The following is a 24,191-nucleotide window of genomic DNA, read 5'->3' as shown; positions in this document are numbered from 1 at the left end:
TCTGTGTCACATAAGAACATAAGGAGGGAGGGAGGGAAGGAAGGAAGGGAGAAAGGGAGGGAAGGAAGGGAAGGAAGGAAGGAAGAAAGGAGGGAGGGAAGGAAGAAAGGAAGGAGGGAAGGAAGAAAGGAGGGAGGGAAGGAAGGAAGGGAGGAAGGAAGGAGGGAAGGAAGAAAGGAGGGAGGGAAGGAAGGAAGAAAGGAAGGAGGGAAGGAAGGAAGAAAGGAGGGAGGGAAGGAAGGAAGGCCACCCCCTCCCGCCAGCCCCCCCCCCATTTTCGGCCCCCTTACCTGCGGCGAGTCCGGCGGCGACGAGTCCGGCGGCGGAGAGGCCTTTCCGACGCCCTCCCGGGCGGAGGAGCACGGGGGGGGTGGTAGAGGCCCGGGAAGCGTCGGAAAGGCCCAGGGTGGTCGCTGGAGGGCCTCCAGCGGCCACCGCGGGCCTTTCCGACGCCCTCCCGGGCGGAGGACAACGGGGGGTGGGGGTTTAGAGGCCGGGAGGGCATCGGAAAGGCCCGCGGTGGCCGCTGGAGGGCCTCCAGCGGCCACCGCGGGCCTTTCCGACGCCCTCCCGGGCGGAGGACAAAGGGGGGTGGGGGGTTAGAGGCCGGGAGGGCGTCGGAAAGGCCCGCGGTGGCCGCTGGAGGGCCTCCAGCGGCCACCGCGGGCCTTTCCGACGCCCTCCCGGGCGGAGGACAAAGGGGGGTGGGGGTTTAGAGGCCGGGAGGGCGTCGGAAAGGCCCGCGGTGGCCGCTGGAGGGCCTCCAGCGGCCACCGTGGGCCTTTCCGACGCCCTCCCGGGCGGAGGACAACGGGGGGTGGGGGTTTAGAGGCTCGGGAGGGCGTCGGAAAGGCCTGCGGTGGCCGCTGGAGGGCCTCCAGCGGCCACCGCGGGCCTTTCCGACGCCCTCCCGGGCGGAGGACAACGGGGGGTGGGGGTTTAGAGGCTCGGGAGGGTGTCGGAAAGGCCCGCGGTGGCCGCTGGAGGGCCTCCAGCGGCCACCGCGGGCCTTTCCGACGCCCTCCCGGGCGGAGGACAAAGGGGGGTGGGGGTTTAGAGGCCGGGAGGGCGTCGGAAAGGCCCGCGGTGGCCGCTGGAGGGCCTCCAGCGGCCACCGCGGGCCTTTCCGACGCCCTCCCGGGCGGAGGACAACGGGGGGTGGGGGTTAAGAGGCTCGGGAGGGCGTCGGAAAGGCCCGCGGTGGCCGCTGGAGGGCCTCCAGCGGCCACCGCGGGCCTTTCTGACGCCCTCCCGGGCGGAGGACAACGGCGGGTGGGGGTTTAGAGGCTCGGGAGGGCGTCGGAAAGGCCCGCGGTGGCCGCTGGAGGGCCTCCAGCGGCCACCGCGGGCCTTTCCGACGCCCTCCCGGGCGGAGGACAACGGGGGGTGGGGGTTAAGAGGCTCGGGAGGGCGTCGGAAAGGCCCGCGGTGGCCGCTGGAGGGCCTCCAGCGGCCACCGCGGGCCTTTCCGACGCCCTCCCGGGCGGAGGCCAAAGGGGGGTGGGGGTTTAGAGGCCGGGAGGGCGTCGGAAAGGCCCGCGGTGGCCGCTGGAGGGCCTCCAGCGGCCACCGCGGGCCTTTCCGACGCCCTCCCGGGCGGAGGACAAAGGGGGGTGGGGGTTTAGAGGCCGGGAGGGCGTCGGAAAGGCCCGCGGTGGCCGCTGGAGGGCCTCCAGCGGCCACCGCGGGCCTTTCCGACGCCCTCCCGGGCGGAGGACAAAGGGGGGTGGGGGTTTAGAGGCCGGGAGGGCGTCGGAAAGGCCCGCGGTGGCCGCTGGAGGGCCTCCAGCGGCCACCGCGGGCCTTTCCGACGCCCTCCCGGGCGGAGGACAACGGGGGGTGGGGGTTTAGAGGCCGGGGAAGCCTCGGAAAGGCCTGCGGGGGTCGCTGGAGGGCCTCCAGCGGCCACCGCGGGCCTTTCCGACGACCTCCCGGGCCTCCGCCGCCACCGCCAGGCCCCGTGCGCGGGCGGGGAAGGCAGCGAGTGAGGGAGGGAGCGTCCTTGCGCGTGCGCAGGGCGATCTGCGCACGCGCAGGGTCGCTCCCTCCCTCACTCGCCGCCTTCTCTGCCCGCGCGCGCGGCCCCCGGCTCTCTGGCTGGCTAAACCGGGACCTCTAATGGTCCCGGTATACCCAGCCCGGGAGCCGGGAATTGGGGGCCAGATTCGGGAAAGAACCGGGAGACCGGGACGGTCTGGCCACCCTATTTGTATCTATTATTTTCACTCCTGGCAATGTCTCTGCAATGAGAAGGGTTGTGTACTATAGCAACTCAATAAAGCTTCACCTATATCTCTATAGAGAAAGTCTGGTTGCTATTTGACAAACCTCACAAAAAGCAAGGTACAGATGCCTAGAAATTTTTTTTAAAATGATGCAACAAAATCTCATTAAGTCTTTATGGCAGCACAAGATTCCTGTTTTAACTTAGACTCCAACGACACCCCTGCTCTCGCATGCCACCCTCCCAAATCAAAACACTCAGCACCTTCCCTCTCCCTAAAAGCTATATTCCTCCTCCCTCTTCTATGGCCTTTCACACACGTCACTGCACACATTTCAACCCTTCCCTTCCATGCCCTTTCCTCCAGCCCCTTATCTTCCACCCTCCAGATACTCTCTCGCATTCCTGTTCCTACACTTCCCCTAACAACCATGTTACAGGAAATGCTGGGGGGGTCTCTTCTTTTTGATAGGGGAATTAGCAAGAGGTAGACCATAGGTAGAGCTATTTTGTAGCAGGGGTCTTTTTCCAATGATACGAAGGTCCGGTTTCAGAAAGAAGACTCCAGAATAAATATATATTTAAAATGTTTACTATAAAAATATGTAAAAATGCAATCGCACATAAAACAATCAGAATACACACACAATCAAGAGGCTAGGAAAGTAGAGGTGAGGAATAGGGAATTTAAGGTTTATTGTAAAGGCAATCCAACCTGTCCAGATGTGCAGGAAGTCAATTTAGAAATTAAAGATGGAGACATGCACTGCCATCATGCCACATCTGAGGCCCGTTACACAAAGTAATGGGGGAACAACCTATGTTTCCAGATTGAAAAAAGAGGTGTGGCTAGCTCTCATGTTTTATAGGGTTTGGAGGAGTGGGGAGCCCTCCCAGAGCTATGATTGCTCCTTAATAGGTGATGGTGTGTCTTTCTTGGGTGTCTGAATGGATCCCCAGCTCAAAACAATAAGGGAAAATGACTCTTGATGTTTGCTAGGATGGGCCATGATGAACTTAATGGGTGATTTAATTTAGTCTGGATACTCTGAGGAGTCAGGGTGGAAGACAAAGGATTTGCGCAAAGTGAGAAATTAGCATAGAAGTAAATAAAAGAAGCTGAGTTATAGGAAGAAGCCAGGAATGTAGGACGTAGATTCAGAATTGCTCTAGAACATGAACAGAGTGCCAAATAGAATTGCACTAAGCCTGATCATAAAACTCATTTGCACTAACCTGCCTTAGTAGTTAGAACTAGACCATTACATTCAAAGTATTATATTTGTGTAACTTGCCTTAAAGTATATAGGGCCTTTTCCTCTCTATTCTAGACCTGAAGTGGTCTGGGGAACAGGGAACAATGGTTTCTATTAGGATTTTTGCTAAGCATACTATATATGAAAGAATCTTCTTTAGCAGAGGTTTGTTATCATTATTTGTTCTGTAAACATCTTTCCGTGGAAAGTAAGTTATCTTTTGTATCTCTGGGAGCCTCCAGGAGCCTATCTCTTGGAGAAGGTCAAATCCCCCTGCTAGAGCAGAAGTTGTGCTCTTGCACATTTTGGAGTTTAGCCAGGGGTCCACACTGGAGACCAGCAGGAAAGGGGGGGAAACCACAGATATGGGAATGTGAACAAGTGAGATGTGGAGGTCCTGATTAGAGACTCCGGGTGATATCAATCCATCTTTCGCTTCTAAGTTGGGAGATGGGATGTTTATTTGGCCAATAAATGTAAACAGAGTGTCAGAAGCGAGGGACAATGTAAAGGTAAAGGTAGTCCCCTGTGCAAGCACCAGTCGTTTCTGACTCTGGGGTGATGTTGCTTTCACAACGTTTTCACGGCAGATTTTTTACGGGGTGGTTTGCCATTGCCTTCCCCAGTCATCTACACTTTCCCCCCAGCAAGCTGGGGACTCATTTTACCGACCTCGGAAGAATGGAAAGCTGAGTCAACCTGGAGCCGGCTACCTGAACCAGCTTCTGCTGGGATCGAACTCAGGTTGTGAGCAGAGGGCTCCAACTGCAGTACCGGTACGATGTAACCAATCTGTAAGTTGGGCTTTGTTTACAGAAAGGTATAAATATCTATGACTATGGAGAAGATGAAGGAAGGGTGGAAAATTGTTTTCCTTCCCACGTTAATGTGAAAACAATAAAGATCTGCCTATTCATCTCGTTTCCACCTCTGTTGTTGAGTCTCTTGTTTTGGCAAAAAAGGGACTCTGCCAAATGCAACAGGAATAAAGGCCATTAATCAGCGGCCTAGGATGAGGATAGAAACAATACATTACTTGTGAGCCCTTATTGTTGTATGCATTTCTTGGGGAGGGGGAGAGAGGCCAGACCAGAAGGACGCCTGTGTTGTAACCAGAACAAGCCCAAGCATATTCCTCTGGTCCCTTTGCAGAGAGCGGTTCTCCTTGGCCTGTTTCTGACTGGCATCCATTTTGTTTCCATAGCAGGGAACCCTATTGTTCCTGTGGGGTACTCCCATAGAGGCTGGCAGCGCCTCCTTGCCACAACCATTTAAGGGTTGCCAGGTTCAGTCTTTTCCCTGGTGGGGGGATTTGGGAGAGGGCGTGGCTCTCGCAAGGTGGGAGTGGGCAGCCTGCACTTGGAAAGAGTGCCTCTTGGAAGGCAGGAGCGGGTGGCCCCTCCTCTTTCCAAGTGGAGCCCCAGACAACTGTTGGGGGCGGGGCTTCCTCTGCCAGCCACCTGACTGGCATCAGGAGAAGCCCCCAAAATTGGGGGAGCCTCTGCCAATAGCTGGGGACTGGCATCCCTAGTCCATTTCCATCCGCAGTTCCCCCACCACCAGCTTCACACATAGTGATGTTCTCTCTCTGTAAGGCAAAGTGCCCGTTTGCCTTCCCTCAAGGGTTAACGTGTATAATAACAAGCCTGGTTTTCCTTATAGGCATTACTAGTTAGTTTATCAGCCTGCCTTCAAGGTCAGAGTAGAAAAGGACAATTAGCTTCCCATGAGAGCATGTCTTCTAGTGATGAGAGGCGGGAGACGAGGAGCAGTAATGCAATTTTTCCAAAGCTTTCTCCTGAAGACATGTCACCTGACTTGGGGGGGGGGCGGGTCAGAAAAGCCTATAATTGCAATATGACTCCAGAGGTTGGCTGAGATTTTCATGGGCTGCAAACCTATTGCTGTGTTTTGCAATTGCTGAGACTGTAGATTATGCTGAGAAAAGGCCTCTATCCGGATGCGAGTTTCTGCCACCTCGCAGTTCTTAAAGGTGGTAGATAGACAAAGCTAGCTTTTTGTTTTATTTCCTGTTTGACTTTTGGTAATCTGTTGGCTGTATTCTCACTAAATTATCTGTCTTTATAACAAACTAAATAAATATGTGGGTTTTTTAAAATAACACCAGTCTGGTTATTTGCGTGTCCATGGGGTCAGCCCATTGATTCTTTGACACCCAGCCAGTGTCACCTCCCCGTGGACAGTGCCGCCCCAAGGGTGTGTGGCTCTTCAGGCAGGTGCCCCCCATCGCATACACACCCCGTGCCACGCAGCGGTGGTGGCACCCCCTTCCCTTCGCTCCTTCCCCCACACATTCACAGCCCAACGCCGGTGAACCAGTTTGGTGTAGTGGTTAGGTCTGCAGACTCTTATCTGGGAGAACCAGGTTTGATTCCCCACTCCTCCACTTGCACCTGCTAGCATGGCCTTGGGTCAGCCATAGCTCTGGCAGAGGTTGTCCTTGAAAGGGCAGCTTCTGTCAGAGCTCTCTCAGCCCCACCCACCTCACAGGGTGTGGGGGAGGAAGGTAGAGGAGATTGTGAGCCGCTCTGAGACTCTTCGGAGTGGAGGGCGGGATATAAATCCAATATCTTCATCTACCTCACAGGGTGTCTGTTGTGGGGGAGGAAGGGAAAGGAGATTGTGAGCCGCTCTGAGACTCTTTGGAGTGGAGGGCGGGATATAAATCCAATATCTTCATCTACCTCACAGGGTGTCTGTTGTGGGGGAGGAAGGGAAAGGAGATTGTGAGCCGCTCTGAGACTCTTCGGAGTGGACGGCGGGATATAAATCCAATATCATCATCATCATCATCATCATCATCATCATCATCATCATCATCATCATCATCATCATCTTCTTCTTCTTCTTCTTCTTCTTCTTCTTCTTCTTCTTCTTCTTCTTCTTCTTCTTCTTCTTCTTCTTCTTCTTCTTCTTCTTCTTCTTCTTCTTCTTCTTCTTCTTCTTCTTCTTCTTCTTCTTCTTCTTCTTCTTCTTCTTCTTCTTCTTCTTCTTCTTCTTCTTCTTCTTCTTCTTCTTCTTCTTCTTCTTCTTCTTCTTCTTCTTCTTCTTCCTTCCCTCCTCACTCCTCTCAAAGAGCCATTTCTCCAGCATTGCGGCAGAGAAAGAATAAGAGAGGCAGGCAGAGGAGGAGGAGAAGGTGGTGGCGGCAGTGGCAAAGGAGGTGGCTTCTGCTGCTGAAGCGAAGGGGAAGGCCCAACATGCATGAACACTGGCAGGGAAGCAGTGACAGGAGGAGGAGAGGGGGCAGAGGCTTCACATGCACAGCCTGGCCCGAGAAAGAGAAGAGGGGACCCTCCATCCAACTGATCTGATGTGGGTCTTTTTGCTGTTCTTGCTGACACCAATACCCTCCTCTTCCTTGCTCGTGGGATAGATAATGGACCTGGACAGGCAAGTTCTGACCCCTGGGCTGTATGTTTGACACCCCTGCTGTTAAAGCCATTGCTGGTTTGAGTAGACAATACTAACCTTGAAGTGGTCTGACAGTACAAGGCAGCTTCAGGTGTTCATGCATTTTCTCTGGGCACTTCAGTGTATTTCATGGCTTAAGATCACTTGAAGCCGCCTTGTACTGAATCAGACCACACTTATGTATGAAAGTTTGTATTGTCTATTCAGATTGGATAGTCTTCCCAGAGTCTTAGGAAGATGTCTTTCACAGCATCTATTGTCTCATCCAGCGCGTTAGCCCATGTGTTCGTGGAGCCCTAGGCAGGTGCCTCTCTGCTGCCCCTCCCCGTGGCCAGTGCCACCCGCCCCCCCCCCCGCAGCCAGTGTCACCTCCCCGTGGCCAGTGCTGCCCCAAGGGTGTGTGGCTCTTCAGGCAGGTGCCCCCCATCGCATACACACCCCGTGCCACGCAGCGGTGGTGGCACCCCCTTTCCTTCGCTCCCCCCCCCCCCGCACATTCACAGCCCAACGCGGATGAACCTTATCTTTAGAATGACCGGGTTGAAATGAAGGCTTTGCTCCCCCCCCCTCCTTTCCAGAACCAGAAGGGAGGGGGAGCCAAGCCTTCATTTCAGCCCGGTCATTCTAAAGATAAGGTTCACCCATGTCGGGCTGTGAACGCGTGGAGGGGAGCAAAGGGAAGGGGTGCAGCCGCCGCCTTGCCGCGTGCTGTGATCGTGGTGGCAGGGAAGGGAAAGGGTGAGGGAAGGGGGTGCAGCCACCGCCTTGCTGTGCTCTGTGATCGCGGCAGCGGGGAAGAGAAAGGGAGCAAAGGGAAGGGAGTGCAGCTGCGATAGCAGGGAAGGGAAGGGAAAGGAGGGATGGGTGGGGGGAAGCAAAGGGAAGGGGGTTGTTGGTGGCAGCAGCAGTGACGGGCAGCGGTAGTGGCCGGTGGAGGCAGGCAAACTAGGTGCTTGCCTGGGGCACCGGGAGGGGGTGGGGAGCCCAATTTGACACCCCCACCCTCCCGGCACCCTAGGCAACTGCCTAGTTTGCCTAGTGGGAGAGCCGGCCCTCGTGTCATCCTTTTCACTGAAGATGCCAGGGACTAAACTTGAGACTTTCTGCATCTAATCAGAAGCTCTACCACTGAGCCACAACTCCTCATGGAATATGAACATAGAATATGAACGCCATATAACAATCCTCATTCTATCAATCTCGGGGTGGGGGGGGGAGGAGGGGTTGAAGCAAACTGTCTTCTGTAAAGATAATACAATACCTAAAGCATTGCCTTAGATCCCATGTAAACTTTAAAGCCGCTCTTTCAAGCAAACTTTAAAACTTTAGAAAACGTTAAGACAAAGAAGAAGAAGATGATATTGGATTTCTATCCCGCCCTCCACTCCAAAGAGTCTCAGAGCGGCTTACAATCTCCTTTACCTTCCTCCCCCACAACAGACACCCTGTGAGGTGGGTGGGGCTGGAGAGGGCTTTCACAGCAGCTGCCCTTTCAAGGACAACCTCTGCCAGAGCTATGGCTGGCCCAAGGCCATCCAGCAGGTGCAAGTGGAGGAGTGGGGAATCAAACCGGTTCTCTCAGATAAGAGTCCGCACACTTAACCACTACACCAAACTGGCTCTCCCAGTTAAAGCTGGGGTGTCCAATCTTTTGGCTTCCCTGGGTCACACTGGAAGAAGAATTGTCTTGGGCCACACATAAAATACACTAACACTAATGATAGTTGATGAGCTAAAAATGGTCTGTGCATAATTTTCATGAAATCTACCACCTCAGATAAGCAGAAAAGCCCATGCATAATAATCCTGATTATGTGCTGCCCCATTTGGAACGGCTTTAAAAATCATTTAGGAGGTCCCAAGGTTGTGATCACTGATATAGAAACCAACTTGAAATTGCTACTTTAAAAAAATAATTGTGAGAATGCTACAGCTTAAGTATTTGCAGGAGCTAGACAGAGCATGCATATTACTTTCAGTCTTCAGGAGATCTCTTGATTGGCCATTTGTTATTGAGCTCAGTTTAAAGTATTGTCTATCACACGGTTTCCCAAACTCCACCCCCCCCCCGGTGGCCCGGTTATTTTTACACTTCTCCTTTGTGGCCCACTAAAATTTGGGGGTGGAGCCAGGAGACTTTGGGGTGGAGCCAGGGGGCAGGAAATGATGTACAGACACGCTTAAAACTCTTGCAATATTTTGTTTAGGAAAGGTAGGAGAATAGTGGGATTTTGCAATGCAATTTTAAAAATAAAACATCAAGAAAAAGCACAAGGATCACAGAGCAGAAAACTAAAAATATAAAATGTTTTCACCCTGGGAAAACATGAAATGACAGCCTGGGAAAACATGAAACGGCAGGGCATTTCAAGCTCCCCCCCCCCCGATCTTCTCAGATTAGCAATGGCAAGGAAGGAAGGAAGGAAGGAAGGAGAGAGAGAGAGAGAGGAAGGAAGACAACGGAAAAGACTGACTGTGAGAAAGAGAGAGAGAAAGAAAGAAAGAAAAACATAAAATGGTAGGGCATTTCAAGCTTCTTCCCCCTCCCCCCCAGTCTACTCACAATAGTAAGGAAGGAAGGACTGAGAAAGAAAGAATGAAAGGGAGGGAGGGGGAGAGAGTTGAAAAAACCTATAGAGAAAAAAGAAAGAGAAAAATAGGAAGAAAATGGGAGAGAAGGAGTGAAAGAAAGGAAGCGAAAAAGGAAGAAAGAAAGGAAAAGAAAAGAAAAGAAAAATGGAAAGAAGGGATGGGAGCAACTCACCTTTAACTGTTGACTTTCCGTGCCGTGCAGCTTGGTCTGCTGAGCGCTGAGCTCCTTCTGGCGGTGAGAAGCCCAGAGGTCGCCGTGTGAACGCGGCAGGGCCAGAGCAGCCCCCCTGGCAGCGGAAAGACCAGAGGTCACTGCGTGAACGCGGTAGGGCCAGCGGAACCCCACCTAGCAGTGGGACGTCGATGGGAGGCCCCCACGACCCAGCATTGAGGCTTCTGTGGCCCGGTGCCGGGTCGCGACCCTGCAGATGGGAAACACGGTCTATCACATACAAAGCCCTTAATTGTCTTGGTCCCTCTTATTGTGGGACCACCTCTCTCCCGATGCTCATCTCAGCAGGGGCTTATGCAGGTGCCAACCTGCAAATAGGCAAAACTACTGCACATACATATGCTTTCTCCATTGTGGCTCCTGCTTTGTTCAATGGGCCTGCCCAAGGAAGTCAGAAAAACTCCCACTCCCTTGGCCTTTCTCAAACTATGCAAAACTGAATTATTCAAGAGGGCTTTTCAGCCCAGGTAATAGCAATGCATAGAACAAAATGGTTCACAAAATTACTTGTTTCATGTTACTACTTATGCTGTGCTTCAGTTTTTCCCCTCGTAGTTCTAATATCCTACTGTATACTTCATTTTTTATTGTGCTTACTCGCTATGTATAATCCTCCTTGAATCCCTATGAGAAAGGTGGATTACAGCTCACAAAAATAAAAAAGAAATAAAAATTCTTATTGTTGGTTTTGACCAAAGACCTGCTGTATCTGTAGCTAAGTTTCTGTTCTCTGTGATGAAAATACTGTATTGTGTATAGTTTACTCTGATTCTAACCATTGAACTATAAGATACATTAGGATGAATTATGTATGCTGAGACTTCATGGATAATGAACTCTATAATAGTGTTTTTTCTGTTTCTGAATGACCTGTGGGCCATAATAAAGACTGACTTACCTTGTATTTTTTTTTAATATAATCTTCAGAATCAAGCATGAAAATATTGTTGCGCTGGAAGATATCTATGAGAGTCCAAACCACTTGTATCTGGTCATGCAACTGTAAGTAGTGCTTATAATTAAGCGTATTGCATATAGTGCATGTCATATGTGTTAAGCAGCACTAATCATTGTCAATATCAAAGCAAAAGCAAAAACTGAAAATTGTGTACTTGCAAATATTGACGTCCTCGTGTCGGGTTGCCAGATGGTTTCAACTAAAATACTGGAAGCACTTGATAAAAAAAATTGTCAACCTCTCCTCTGCCTCTGCCAAACTATACATGATATGGGAAGTTTAAAAAGATAAAGGTAGTCCCCTGGTAAAGGTGGATTCCTGAGATAGGACAATTGGTTAGAAATTGGCTTAAGACTCTAATAAAACTTGATCTCATATTCCTATGTATTGTTGTTATTGTATATATCACAACCCAACTGCCAAGCCCCGCCTTCCTTCATTCTATTTGGTTTACAACTGCTGTGTGATATATGTCAGTGTCAAGCGCCGATATTTCCCAGTCATTTCCAACTCTGCGGTGACATCGCATCACAACGTTTTCACGGCAGGCTTTTTGATATTACATCTCATATTTTACATTAGTGTGTGTCACTTTTATCAATGTTTAGCCCCTTAATGTTGAGTTCAGAAACACCTAAACACAAATTTTACCTCACTAATAAAAGGTTGGTGTCAAGTCACGCATGCTAACAATAATGAGATCTTTCATATTTGCAAATAGATTCTTTTATTATTGATAGGATAGGACATCACTGACAGGTTCAGTGAGACTATTAAGAACAAAAGCAAGAAGAAGCATTATATAGATGAGGAATAGCCGTTAGCAAATGGCAGTAACTTTTCAAACCTGGAGGTTAAGGGGTTACAATAACATCTATAGTTCACTATAAAACTTCTACAAGGCAATTCTACAAAGCCCTGGATAACTGATAAGGACTCTGAGAAAATCAGAGGAGGGCTATAACTTTGACACTTCACATTCTTCAGTAGACATAACACAGAGACCCAGAGAGGGTCAATAAAACCTGTCAAGCACGCTCATTTCTTGGCCATTTCTCACTGTGCAGAGAACACGTCACCAGGCCTGCTCTCCTCCATTATTTACAACCCAGTGGGCACGTAGCAAAGCCATCTGGCCCTGGGATGTTTATGATATAGACTAGCAGTTGGTACCTCAAGATATCCTCTCCCTGGTTTCACACAGACAACTCTTATCTGTTTGCAGAGTAGTGTGAGAATGTTTCTGATGTTCTTTATTGACCTAGGATGCGTTAGTAATAAATGCTTTAGTAATAAAGGTTGCCTAGTAACCTTTTAACCCGTGACTCAAGCACGCATCTATATTGTAACCTTTGATGATATCCTATATAGCAACTTTGTAACCCTTGGTATTCCATTACTCCCAAGGCTTGTGTCCTTGGTAGAGTTCCTGAGTTTCCTGAAATAAAAAGATCTTTTGATTCAAAACAAAAAGGACTCTGTTATTGGGAAATATCGGCGCTTGACACTGACATATATCACACAGCAGTTGTAAACCAAATAGAATGAAGGAAGGCGGGGCTTGACAGTTGGGTTGTGATATATACAATAACAACAATACATAGGAATATGAGATCATGTTTCATTAGAATCTTAAGCCAATTTCTAACCAATGGTCCTATCTCAGGAATCTACCTTTAGCAGTCAATGGGCTCTTTTTCTTCAACTATATGGGGAAATGTTCACTGCATTTTTAACAGCAGCATTTACTAGCAGGTAAAACTTTCGTGGGGGCAGCCAACAAGTAATCTAAGGCCATATGATTCTGTACTATACTGTGACTTGGGGTAACTTTTTAATTTCTTTTTGCAAAGCTTTCAAAGCATCTACAGTGACATCGCCAAGAGCTTCTATGGTTGCTGATATGTTATCAATAGTAGTCTTTAATTCTAAAACTTCTAGCCCTGGTAGTACCACACACAAAGCTTTACAGAAACCAGAATTTCTGTGTTGGGGCAGATCCTTTTTAGATATGGGAAGCCTAGGTGGATAAGAAATTTCTGGGCATGGTGGCACTGGATAGTATTAGTCCAGATAACACCAGGGGCGAAATATCCTATAGTCCAAGTTCCAATAGTCATGTTTGCGAGGTAGAGAATCTCCAGAGGATGGTGACCCTACAGTGACGGCAGCAAGAGACAGGATCTCACAAGGGCTCCAAGGGGGAACCAAAGCTGGGCCCAAAGAAGACCACTCCAGCGGGAGAGGAGAGGCGGCTGAAACATCGTCTCTGCTTCAAGTTGTGGGGGGGGGGGGGGGGAATCATATTGCAAGTGAATGCCCGAGTGGGGTCCTATCCTCCCACTCCTTCTGCTCCAAAAAAGGGGGATGACAAGAAGAAATCCCAAACCTCGAAGAAGGAGAAAAGGAGCACAGTCCTACTCAGCTTCCTTGCGGGAGGGAACCACCTGGCTCAGGGAGCGCCCTTGGAGGAGGAAAGTGCGGAAGACCAGCCAGCAGGAAACTGCAACGACCCAGCAGGTCCAGGACGTTGCCACACCACTGTGGGTGAAAGTTATGGGAACTTTGTATTTCTTGCCTATCACTTTAGGAAATCCCTCGGCTAAGCGGTTCATGCATGTGAAAGCCCTCATAGACTCGGGTTGTACAAGGGATCTGATGACCCCAGGGGTTGTTGACACTCTAGGGATTTCAAGACGAGAACTCCACAAATCCCTCCTTTTTGAACAGATGGATGGAGAGCCGATGAAGGGAGACCCATGCACCTAAGAGACTGAGTTGTGCGTGGTGGGGGTAGGGCCCCACTGGGAACAAAAGCCCTTCATGATAGTTCCCTCAGCCAGTTTTGAAATGGTGTTAAGCATGTGTTGGTTGGCTGACCACGACCCTATCATCCACTGAAGTAGGCACGCGATATTCTTTAAGGATGAGAAATGTGATTCTCATATTTGGCAGAGGGACTGGGGCCTGGACCCCCCTCCCACCTTCGAAAAGTTGTGTTTGACCAGGGAGGATGTGGAGTCCTTACCCCCAGTTTACCGAGACTTGCAAAAGGTGTTTAAGTCCAAGGAGGCTGAGAAACTCCAGCCCGACCACTCCACTGACTGTGCTATAGAACTTATTGAGGGGGAGTGGTTACCAAAAGTCAAGCTGTACTCCATGAGTTGGCAAGAATGGGGGCAGTTGCAGAAATTTATTGAGACCAACCTACAAAGGGGGTTTATACGGCCTGCAAATTCACCTCATGTGGCCCCGATCCTCTTCTGAAAAAAGGATGAGCGCTTACGATTGTGCACTGGTTACAGAGGCATCAATACAGCATCTATGTCGAATATCTACCCGATTCCCCTGATCCGGGACTTCCTTAGGGAAGTATCCCAGGGGAACATCTTTTCCAAACTTGACCTCTGCAATGCTTTTCGGGTCAGGTTCAGGGAGGGAGATAAAAGATATTGGATTTATATCCCGCCCTCCACGCCGAAGAGTCTCAGAGCGGCTCACAAACTCCTTTACCTTCCTCTCCCACAACAGACACCCTGTGAGGTGGGTGGGGCTGAGAGACAACCTCTGCCAGAGCTATGGCTGACCCAAGGCCATGCTAGCAGGTGCAAGTGGAGGAGTGGAGAATCAAACCCAGTTCTCCCAGATAAGAGTCCGCACACTTAACCACTACACCAAACTGGATGAGTGGAAGATGGCATTCAACACACCTCTGGGACAATTTGAATACTTGGTCATTCCATCTGAGCTCCAGTGGCTCCCAGGGGTATTTATGAATCTAATTAATGAAGTCCTGAGGAAATTCCTCTTCAAGGGGATCGTGGTTTACCTTGATGAGGTGTTAATTTATTCAAAGGACATAGAGTCGCATGTAAAATTGCCCTCTGAACCTGGTACAACATCAATTCTGGTGGCCGGGGTTAAGACACAACGTCTCCCTATAGGTGCCAGGTTGTCCTGTCTGCATTATGGCCAAGGAGCGGGAGGGAGGGGAGTCCCAACCTCTAAAAATGATTAGACCAGTGATGGCTAACCTTTTCAGCTTGGTGTGTCGAAAATCGGGAAAAAGCGTAGTCTTCCTCGGGTCGCGTGTCACTTCACCATGTCACTTCAAGAAATATCAATAATTTGATGATATTTGCAGCCCCAATAAAGAAAGAGGGTTGCCAAGTCCAATTCAAGAAATATCTGGGGTCTTTGGGGGCAGAGCCAGGAGACTTTGGGGGTGGAGCCAGGAACAAGGGTGTGACAAGCATAATTGAACTCCAAGGGAGTTCTGGCCATCACATTTAAAGGGACAGCACACCTTTTAAAATGCCTTTCTTCCATAGGAAATAATGAAGGATAGGGGCACCATCTTTTGGGGCTCATAGAATTGGACCCCCTGGTCCAATCGTTTTGAAACTTGGGGGGGTATTTTGGGGAGAGGGGGATCCCCTGCCCCCACCTGGGGATTGTAACCCTGCGGGAAAGGGTGTATCTTTTTTCTTCCCGCCTTTTCTCCTCCAGCGCTTGCCAAGGGGGGGGCGACCCAATGCTCCCCTCCCCTTGCTCTTTTGCAACCCACACACAGCCCCCATCGCCCACCCCCTTCCTCCTCTTCCAAGCTGAAAAGGGCAGCTTGTCCTTTAAATCTGAAACCCCGCCTCCGGCAGGCGGCCATGAGAAAGAGCAAGATGTAAAGTGAGAAAGATCATGTTGGTTGCAAAAAAAAAAAAAACAGGACTGGGTGGAGGAGGAGGATGGGGGGGCAGCCCCACAACAGGCCCAAGAGCGACGCCCCCTCAGGCATTGCACCCCACACACACTGCTGCAATGCCATCTCTGCCTCCCCCCCCAGCCGCTCCGTGCAAACAAACGGAAAAAAACACGCCTGCCTTGCTCCTGCATTTCAAAGCCCCGGCATTGCAAAGGCGCGACCCGCCAAGGAGGGCACTTCTTTCCCCCCCTGCCTCTTTTTTTGCAATGCTCTTTTTTTCTTTCTTGCTGTACCCACCTATTTCCTCAGGCCCCGGGGAGGGCAGGAAAAGGGGGTTGCAAAGCTCGGCCCTGTTGCGAGGAGGAGGAGGCGCGTTTGGCTGCCTCTGCTTTGGGTGGGGGACGGGTTGCGCCAGGAGGCTGTCTCCTCCCACCCCCAGGTCAAGGCGAGGCGCTGGCAGCGTCGGCCAACCTTCCCTCCCACCCCCAACCTTCCCTCCCCCCCCCACCCCCGGCCTGGAGCCGGGGAAAGAGGCGGCGGCTGCAGCCCGCTGCGCTGCTGCTGCCTCTTCTCGCCTTCATCTTAGCAGCTGCTGCTCCTCCGAGACGGGCTCAGCAGCCTCCGAAGGACTCGCGGCTCGCCACGCTCCTTGGTTTCCGGTGTGTCAGCCAAATTGCCTCGCGTGTCACCAGTGACACGCGTGTCATAGGTTCGCCATCATGGGATTAGACCATGGGAGTGCATCCCTATGGACTTTATCATGGACCTTCCCCCCTCCCAGGGAAAAACGGTTATTTGGGTGGTGGTGGACGCTTTTTCAAAGCAAGCTCATTTTATGCCATGTAAACAACTACCCACTGCTAAGAAATTGGTGGAACTCTTCCTTACACATGTGGTCTAATTACATTAATTCCCTTCCACGGTGCTCTCCGACCGAGGGGCACAGTCTGTTGCCAAATTCTGGGGGGAGTTATGTAAACTAGCAGGCATTGAACAAGGTCTAAGCTCTGCCTACCACTCTCAAAGGGACAGTCAGAGTGAATGCCTTAGTGCCATACTGGAACAATTCCTCCAATGCTATGTGATGCACCAGCAGGATAACTGGGTATTGCTCCTCCTATCTACAGAATATGCCTTTAACAATAGTGTGCACAGCTCTACTAATGCCCCCTTTATGGTCGTAAATGGATATCAGGGGAAACCCTTCTTGGAACTCCTAGGGGGAAACACGAACTCTGGGCACCCTGAAGTCACAGACTGGTGGAAAACAGTGGGCTTTAATCAAAGAACAGTTGGAAAAGACAAAGGAATCCTATAGAGAGCAATTTGACAAAAAGCATGCTATGAGACTTTAAGCCAGGCAACAAAGTATATATCTCCACCAAGAATCTACCTAACAGCCAATCATCTAAGAAATTGGGACTGAAGTTCCTTGGGCCAATCCTGGTTCGGGGTCAGATTCACCATGATATTTAAAAGTTTTATTAGTTTTCTAGAAATTGAGGGCAAAGGCTAAGAGGGGACAGAAAATAATAGTTACAAATCAATCTTAGTCTGCATATAGTATACTTTCATATAATACAAGTCTGCATTTAAAATACTTTCTTAAAATATGTACATTGTCATACATTATTATCTCTTAACTTGACATCATCAATATTTTGATATTTTATATTGTAAGTTTTCTTATTAAAATACCTATTCAAATTGACATTTCCAACAGAGAGAATCTTATAATACAAAATACAGGGAAAAGGAGATATAAGTTCACATCAAAGAATCTTAAGAGTCCTGAGTATCTAGCCAAGTATAGAATTTCAACCAGAATTTTCTTGCTTCTTCCTTAGATTTCCCAGCCAACAGCTGGGACAAGTAGTCCAGCTCCGCTGTTTCCAGAATTTTTTCCACCAAGTCCATTTTCGTAGGAGTCTTCTGAAGTTTCCATCTCTGTGCCAGAAGAATCCTGGCTGCTGTACAAATATGCTCCAATAAGTGTCTCATCTCTTTAGAATAATCCTCAGGAAATATGTTCAATAAAAATAGTTCTGGCCTGAATTGAATCTGTGTCTTCATAATTTTCAGTAATAGTTCATGAATCATTTTCCAATAGTCCTTCACCATCTCACATGTCCACCACATATGATAAAAGGAACCCACCAGTTTAGCAAATTTCCAACAATTGTTAGACATATTAGTATACATCTTACACAATTTCTGTGGGGTCATGTACCATCTATAAAACATCTTATACAGATTTTCTTTAAAGGCTTCTGACTTAGTTAATTGAATGTTAAATTTCCACAACCTCTCCCATTCTTCTAACGTGATATTATGACCCAAGTTTTTCGCCCATTGGACCATACAATCTTTTACTACCTCATCTTGCATCTTCATCTGTAATAGGTATGCATATAGTTTGGAGATTAGCTTTTCTTGAGAACCTAAAAAGATTTTGTCAAATAGATATTGCTCTGTGTTAAAGCCTAACATCTTATCTTTGGCATACCTAGATTCAACTTGCATTCTCAACCACCAACTCATTTTAATGTTCATGTTTTCTAGCTCTTCTCTGGTTTTCAGTTGATTGTCTTTTTTCCAACAGGTCATCATATCTGTAACTTTGCTTAGGTTTGAAAAGATTTGGAGGAGTAAATGCTTCCACCGGGGATACTCATCTTGGAATTTTCTGATAAATTCTCATTTTTAACCATGTGTGGTAGAAAGATTTCTGGAACCAATGATTCTTAAAATAAGAATGTCCTTCAAGTCTTTGGTACCATAAATATGCATGCCAGCCCAAATTAAGATTGTGTTCCTCTAACAACAGTTGTCTCTTGTCATTCAATAGTATCCAGTCTCTTACCCACAGGAGCACAGAAGCTTTATAAAACAGTTGCCAGTCTGGAAAACCCATACCTGCTCTCAATTTAGAATCTTGCAGTATATTTAGTTTGATTCTAGGTTTTTTGCCTTGCCAAATATATTTAGAAACCATCTTGTTCAGTTCTTGAAAAAACCCACTGTTTAAAAATACTGGGATAGTTTGGAATAGAACTTATCCACCACTCTGGAGACTTACAAAAAGACATGCAGTAGTGCCTGGGCCAAATTCTGGTTCTGGCACCACAAGCTTCTATTTGGATTGCCAACAAGAAGCTTGTATTTGAAGAAGAGTTGAATGAGGAACTGGAATGACTGCGTGTCCTCTGCTACCCAACAAATCATTGGATATCAAGAAATTTTTTTTTTGAAATTTTTGCATGTCACAGAATAATAAAAAGTTCTTGCAAGAACTGTTGGAAAAGGGTGCCAGAAAAGTATAGATTGTTGGTGTCTATTATTTGTAGTCAATGCTATGATAACAGTGCCAAAGGAACGCAAGCTATTGTTCTAGGGAAAAAAATCCCCAGGCGTTCTTTGTACCTTCTTCTCCCCACATCTAAAATCTTGTGTTGATCCATGCTGTAGACACTTCTGGCCAGGCAAAAGATTTTTTTTTAATTACATAACATTTGTTCTTTTTTTTCTGGAGCAACATAATGCTGGGAAGTGGCCTTTGCCAAAACTTACCCTGAAAACTCTGTCTCAGACATCTTGGAGTGTTAGAATAGATGCTGTCAAATCAGTTTTATTGCAGTTTCCACAACTAGCATTAGAAATGCTTTCTCATGATACTCATCTTGATCATTATTAGGACCAGAACCAATGGGTTGAAATTAAATCAAAAGAGTTTCCAGCTCAACATTAGGAAGAACTTCCTGACCATTAGAGCGGTTCCTCAGTGGAACAGGCTTCCTTGGGAGGTGGTGGGCTCTCCTTCCTTGGAGGTTTTTAAAAAGAGGCTAGATGGCCATCTGACAGCAATGAAGATCCTGTGAATTTAGGGGGAGGGGTTTGTGAGTTTCCTGCATTGTGCAGGGGGTTGGACTAGATGACCCTGGAGGTCCCTTCCAACTCCATGATTCTATTATTCTATTATGGGTATGTGCATGCAGGCAAAAAATGTATTTGGCCATCTTTGTACATAATTGGGGCCCTCAAGAATCAACACTTTTAAAAAGCAGAATACAAATCAATTTCAAAAACAGTACAAATGTATAAAACCAACAATTGAAGATTTGGATTGTGATATTTGATGAAAGATTACATTAGTTGTATCAAAGATGTAACTCTTTGTTTATAAAACTGAGTGATGCATTTCTCAGAATTAAAAAAATTATTTTCTTCAGTTGGTTAATTTATGGCTCCTTTGGTCCAGCGTTGAGTGATGAAATTGTTCCCTTCTTTCTACCTGATGCTTCCAAATGAACCATCTTCAGTATATTAGTACTGTTCAATGCTTAAGCATTTGGATGGATGTGGATTGCCTCCTCATTTTCGTTGATGAGAGTGGAGAAACATTTCCACAGACCTTGAGACTGAGTTTCCTCCAGATTAGTGTTTTTATTGCTTTTACACAAATTATACCAATTTTCATTGAATGCTCCCAGAATAAAATAATGGAAAGCATATTTTCTTCTCTTTGGTTTTATACAAAGTTATAAAAGTAACTAAGAAAGCACAATTTGGTATGATTTCTCTTTACCAGAATAAACAAATTGAAATGGAAGAAGGGAGCTGTTGAAGAAGAAAAGGGAGGAACTAAATGGAAAGGGTATGGTTGGAGGGAAAAGGGGCCATGCCAAAGCGAGAAAGAGGCCCAGTGTATTCCTTTGCCCAAAGCCCACACAATTCTGAAACCAGCCCTGGTCCAAACCTTATATTGGGGTTCAGAGCTTTTACACTGTCCCCAATATTTGTCACTCGATCCATTAATACAGAACTGCATACCAACTTCAGCCTCCTGAGTTGACCTGAAATAGAAAGATGGGGGGGAGCACAAGGAAAAGGAAAAATGATGCAAGGAAAACTCAACAAGCCTGTTTGCTCTCTTATTGAAAAATTGCTAAGCAAAAATAACTGGAAAAGAATTCAGTCAATAAAAACAAAACCGAGGTGTATGAACACTCCACTCCTCAGCTCTGTTCTGTGAATCCAGGCCAGATATACATATGTAAATATAAAATTTGTTTTTAATCTGCTTCTTTCTGGGAAGTTGTTCCTGTGTATTAACACTGCTGTGTCCTGTGGTGTGTTTCAGAGTTTCAGGAGGGGAGTTGTTTGACCGCATTGTGGAGAAAGGATTCTATACTGAAAAAGATGCAAGCACCCTAATACGGCAGGTCCTAGACGCTGTGTATTATCTCCATAGGATGGGCATTGTTCACAGAGATCTGAAGGTACTGTCACTTATTTATTAAAACAGGCATATGTTATATCATCAGAATCTATTGGAACAAGAATATATAATGCTTTATAATTTGGGGGCATCCATAGAATTATCATAGCTTTGAAAGTATCACCCAATATTATAGAGGATACAGAGCTGCTACCAAAAATGTGTTCAGTTCTCCTAATCCCTGAATAATGTGTGGTGAAGCTCATTTTGTGATAACAGTGTTGTCTCTCACACATGCATACTGTACTCTGGATCATTGGCTGGTGGAGAAGCTTTGGTTATGACTTGATTACCTTATGGATTTATAGAATTAGGTGTATAGTTTGGAGAATAAATCTTTTAAAACAATCATTCAGTCCTGAGAGAGAAGTTTTTTGCAGAACAGTCTCTTCCTTTCTGAACACATCGCATGTATTAGCAGAAGCATCTCTGTAAAAGCAACCCTAGGGACCTTAGAGCCTTTCCCGGAATGTTCTGGGGACATGTATGGAAACATTGTTAGCCCAGATTTTTAGAGCAAGCTGGAAATTTGGTACATACCCTTTAATTAGCTACAGCTGTGATTAATCAACTCTTAGTTTTAACTAGAAGCAGAACAGCAAAAAAAAAGGAGACGCTGGAGTAAGTTTTTGTCTTTTTGTTGGTGAAGGCTGTTGGCGAGGGAGTAAGAAGAAATAGCAATCTTCACTCCTCAGACATTTGACAGTTTGAATTTATTGAGTTGTACATGCTTCTTCTGTTGCTTCTGTTTGTTCTGGGGCATTGTCCCACAGCCTGGCTTGAGAAAAGACTCCTCCCTAATCACCAAATCAGTATGGAATTTTAATGACTTGTCTGTTGGCTTATAGGATTTACTGTCGGTTGCAATGAAAGTTGTGTTTTTGTTTTAATCTGATTCCTGTTTTGTAATAAATTCTTGTTGGACTTTTACTGAAGACTGAAGTGTGGAACAGCATTATTTGCAAGTGCCTTTTGCCCCTGGAATCGAACCCCAGATCAGAAGGGGTGGATTTTCTGAAGCTACCCCTTGTAGTTAAAACAGACTGGACTTTGTTAGCCTGGAATCCTGAGAAGCTCTAATTATTTATTTATTATTATTTTTATCATCATCATCATCATTATTATTATTATTATTATATATGGAGAGCCAATTTGGTGTAGTGGTTAAGTGTGCGGACTCTTATCTGGGAGAACCGGGTTTGATTCCCCACTCCTCCACTTGCACCTAGTGGAATGGCCTTGGGTCAGCCATAGCCCTGGCAGAGGTTGTCCTTGAAAGGGCAGCTGCTGTGAGAGCCCTCTCCAGCCCCACCCACCTCACAGGGTGTCTGTTGTGGGGGAGGAAGGTAAAGGAGATTGTGAGCTGCTCTGAGACTCTTCGGAGTGGAGGGCGGGATATAAATCAAATATCTTCTTCTTCTTCTTTCCGTCTCCTCCCCCCTCCCTGCAGCCTCTACCTAGGGAAAGAGCAGTCTTACTCCACAGTGGGGACCAAAGTTCTCCTCTCCCCCCTTTAAAAAAAATTCAATTTAATATATAGTACTCAAATAGAGGACATAGCACATATTAATCTGATAAGAACAGATTGACTTTTATTTAGAGAATTATCTTAGCCAAAAGGCCAAGAAGCTTCTCTTCCGCTTTTTGATCTGCACAACAACCCTGTCAGGTAGGTTAGGCTGAACGTCTGTGACTGGTCTAAAATCACCCAGTCAGCTTTCACAGCGAGAACCTAGGTCACAGAAGCTTCGAAGAGTTAATTCAAGTAATTCAGACAATGCTTTGGATAAACTGATAATAACATTGCACCTACTAGAATTCCTCAACTGTATTTTTTAAACAAGTTAATCTTATTAGCAACACATGCAAGAGTAATACAAAATGCGATTCCAAAGAGGGTTTTAAGAGGATTAATGTAGGAAAGAACTAATCAACCCTTTGTCACCTCAGTCTTAGGGCTTCTGGCCGTCTCCAGTGGTTTTAAAAGACCACAAACTGCTGCATGGACCCTCAGCTTGACAGGAGCCCCAGGGCACAGGTGAAGGGAGGGTCTAGCTGCCTTCGCTGCATGATTTCCCTAAGTGAAAGTGTTATTTCTGTCTATCACAGTCTTATCCCATCCTTCCTCCTTGGAGTTTAGGACTGGATATATGTTTCTTTCCTCCTCCATTTTGCTACAACAACCCTAAGGTTAGGCTGAAAAAGCATGACAAACCCAAGGTTTCCAAACAAACTTGGTCAAGGTGGAGGGACAGGGATTCTTTCATCATCTTTCTTTCCAATTAAACAAGGAACAGGCATAAACCAGTAACCATTGTCAGTTCTCTAGCACTTATGGAATCAATACCTGGGGTGCATCATCTCCTCAGTCGACAAGGAGATTGACAATAGGCTGGCAAAGGCAAACCGTGCATTTGGCCGACTGCATAAAAGAGTGTGGAGCAACAAGCATCTGAAAAAAGGCACAAAGATCAATGTTTACAAAGCGGTTGTGATGACAACCCTCATCTACGGCTCCGAATCGTGGGTTTTATACCATCATCACCTGCGACTCCTTGAGTGCTTTCATCAGCGCTGCCTTCACACCATCCTCAACATCCACTGGAGTGACTTTGTGACCAACACTGAAGTCCTCAAGCGGGCGGAGGTTACAAGCATCAAGGCACTGCTGTTGAAGACGCAGCTGCGCTGGGCAGGGCATATTTCTAGGATGGAAAACCACCGCCTTCCCAAGATTGCTCTGTATGGCGAACTTTCCACCGGCCATCGAAATAGAGGGGCACCAAAGAAGAGGTACAAGGACTCCTTGAAGAAATCCCTTGGCACCTGTCGCATCAATCATCACCAGTGGTCTGATCGCAAAGCATGGAGGCACACCATCCACCAGGCTGTCTCTTCCTTTGAGAACGCACGCATAGCTGGTCTTGAGGACAAAAGGCGATTGAGGAAGAATCGCACTGCTACAGCACCAACCCCAAATCAGACTTTTCCCTGCAGCCACTGTGGCCGGACCTGCCTGTCCCGCATTGGTCTTGTCAGCCACCAGCGAGCCCGCAGCAAACGTGGACTACTGCACCTTTCTTAAATCTTCGTTCGCGAAGTCAAGCCGAGAGCGAGAGAGAGAGATGGAATCAATGGCAACAGAAGGGCTTGGAGAAACCTCCCTCCCTACAGGTTTCCACCTGGCAACTTACATTTTTCATTCCGGAGCACACAGTTGTTCTTCATGCTGGCTGCTGCTACCTGTCAGCCTACCCAGATGGCAAAAACAGCCTCACCCTCACCCCAGCCAGGCAAGTCACTGTGTGGTCAAACTGCCCATCCCAGACCCATCTTTCAACATTCCAAAGGACTGAATCTCCCACAGTCTAGATCTCCCATCCCCAGCAGGACATCCTCAATGTGAGAGGAAATTGGTTTGCCATCTAAGAAACCATACGTTAGAGGTAATTCCTTCCCTTCTTGGCCTAATACCCCTGTTGCCCAGGAACCCTTATTCTGTCCTTCATTAGTGGAG

The 24,191-nt window shown here is 47.6% G+C and overlaps 1 protein-coding gene and 1 pseudogene across 1 annotated transcript in view; one reads left to right on the top strand and one right to left on the bottom strand.

Annotated features, from left to right (window-relative positions):
- CAMK1D (calcium/calmodulin dependent protein kinase ID) overlaps positions 1 to 24,191 on the top strand; it is a 154,672-nt gene that overhangs the window by 62,254 nt on the left and 68,227 nt on the right. Inside the window, exons 3-4 of the mRNA XM_060257866.1 lie at positions 10,667 to 10,741; positions 20,537 to 20,675. Of these exons, the coding sequence (XP_060113849.1) occupies positions 10,734 to 10,741; positions 20,537 to 20,675 (147 nt within the window). The 5' untranslated portion in view covers positions 10,667 to 10,733. The remainder of the gene's footprint in view (positions 1 to 10,666; positions 10,742 to 20,536; positions 20,676 to 24,191) is intronic.
- LOC132586553 (U2 spliceosomal RNA) lies at positions 22,133 to 22,307 on the bottom strand (annotated as a pseudogene).

Source organism: Heteronotia binoei, chromosome 17 (assembly GCF_032191835.1).
Source record: "Heteronotia binoei isolate CCM8104 ecotype False Entrance Well chromosome 17, APGP_CSIRO_Hbin_v1, whole genome shotgun sequence".
Classification (NCBI taxonomy): Eukaryota; Metazoa; Chordata; class Lepidosauria; order Squamata; family Gekkonidae; genus Heteronotia; species Heteronotia binoei.
This window is presented reverse-complemented; position numbering and strand designations above follow the sequence as displayed.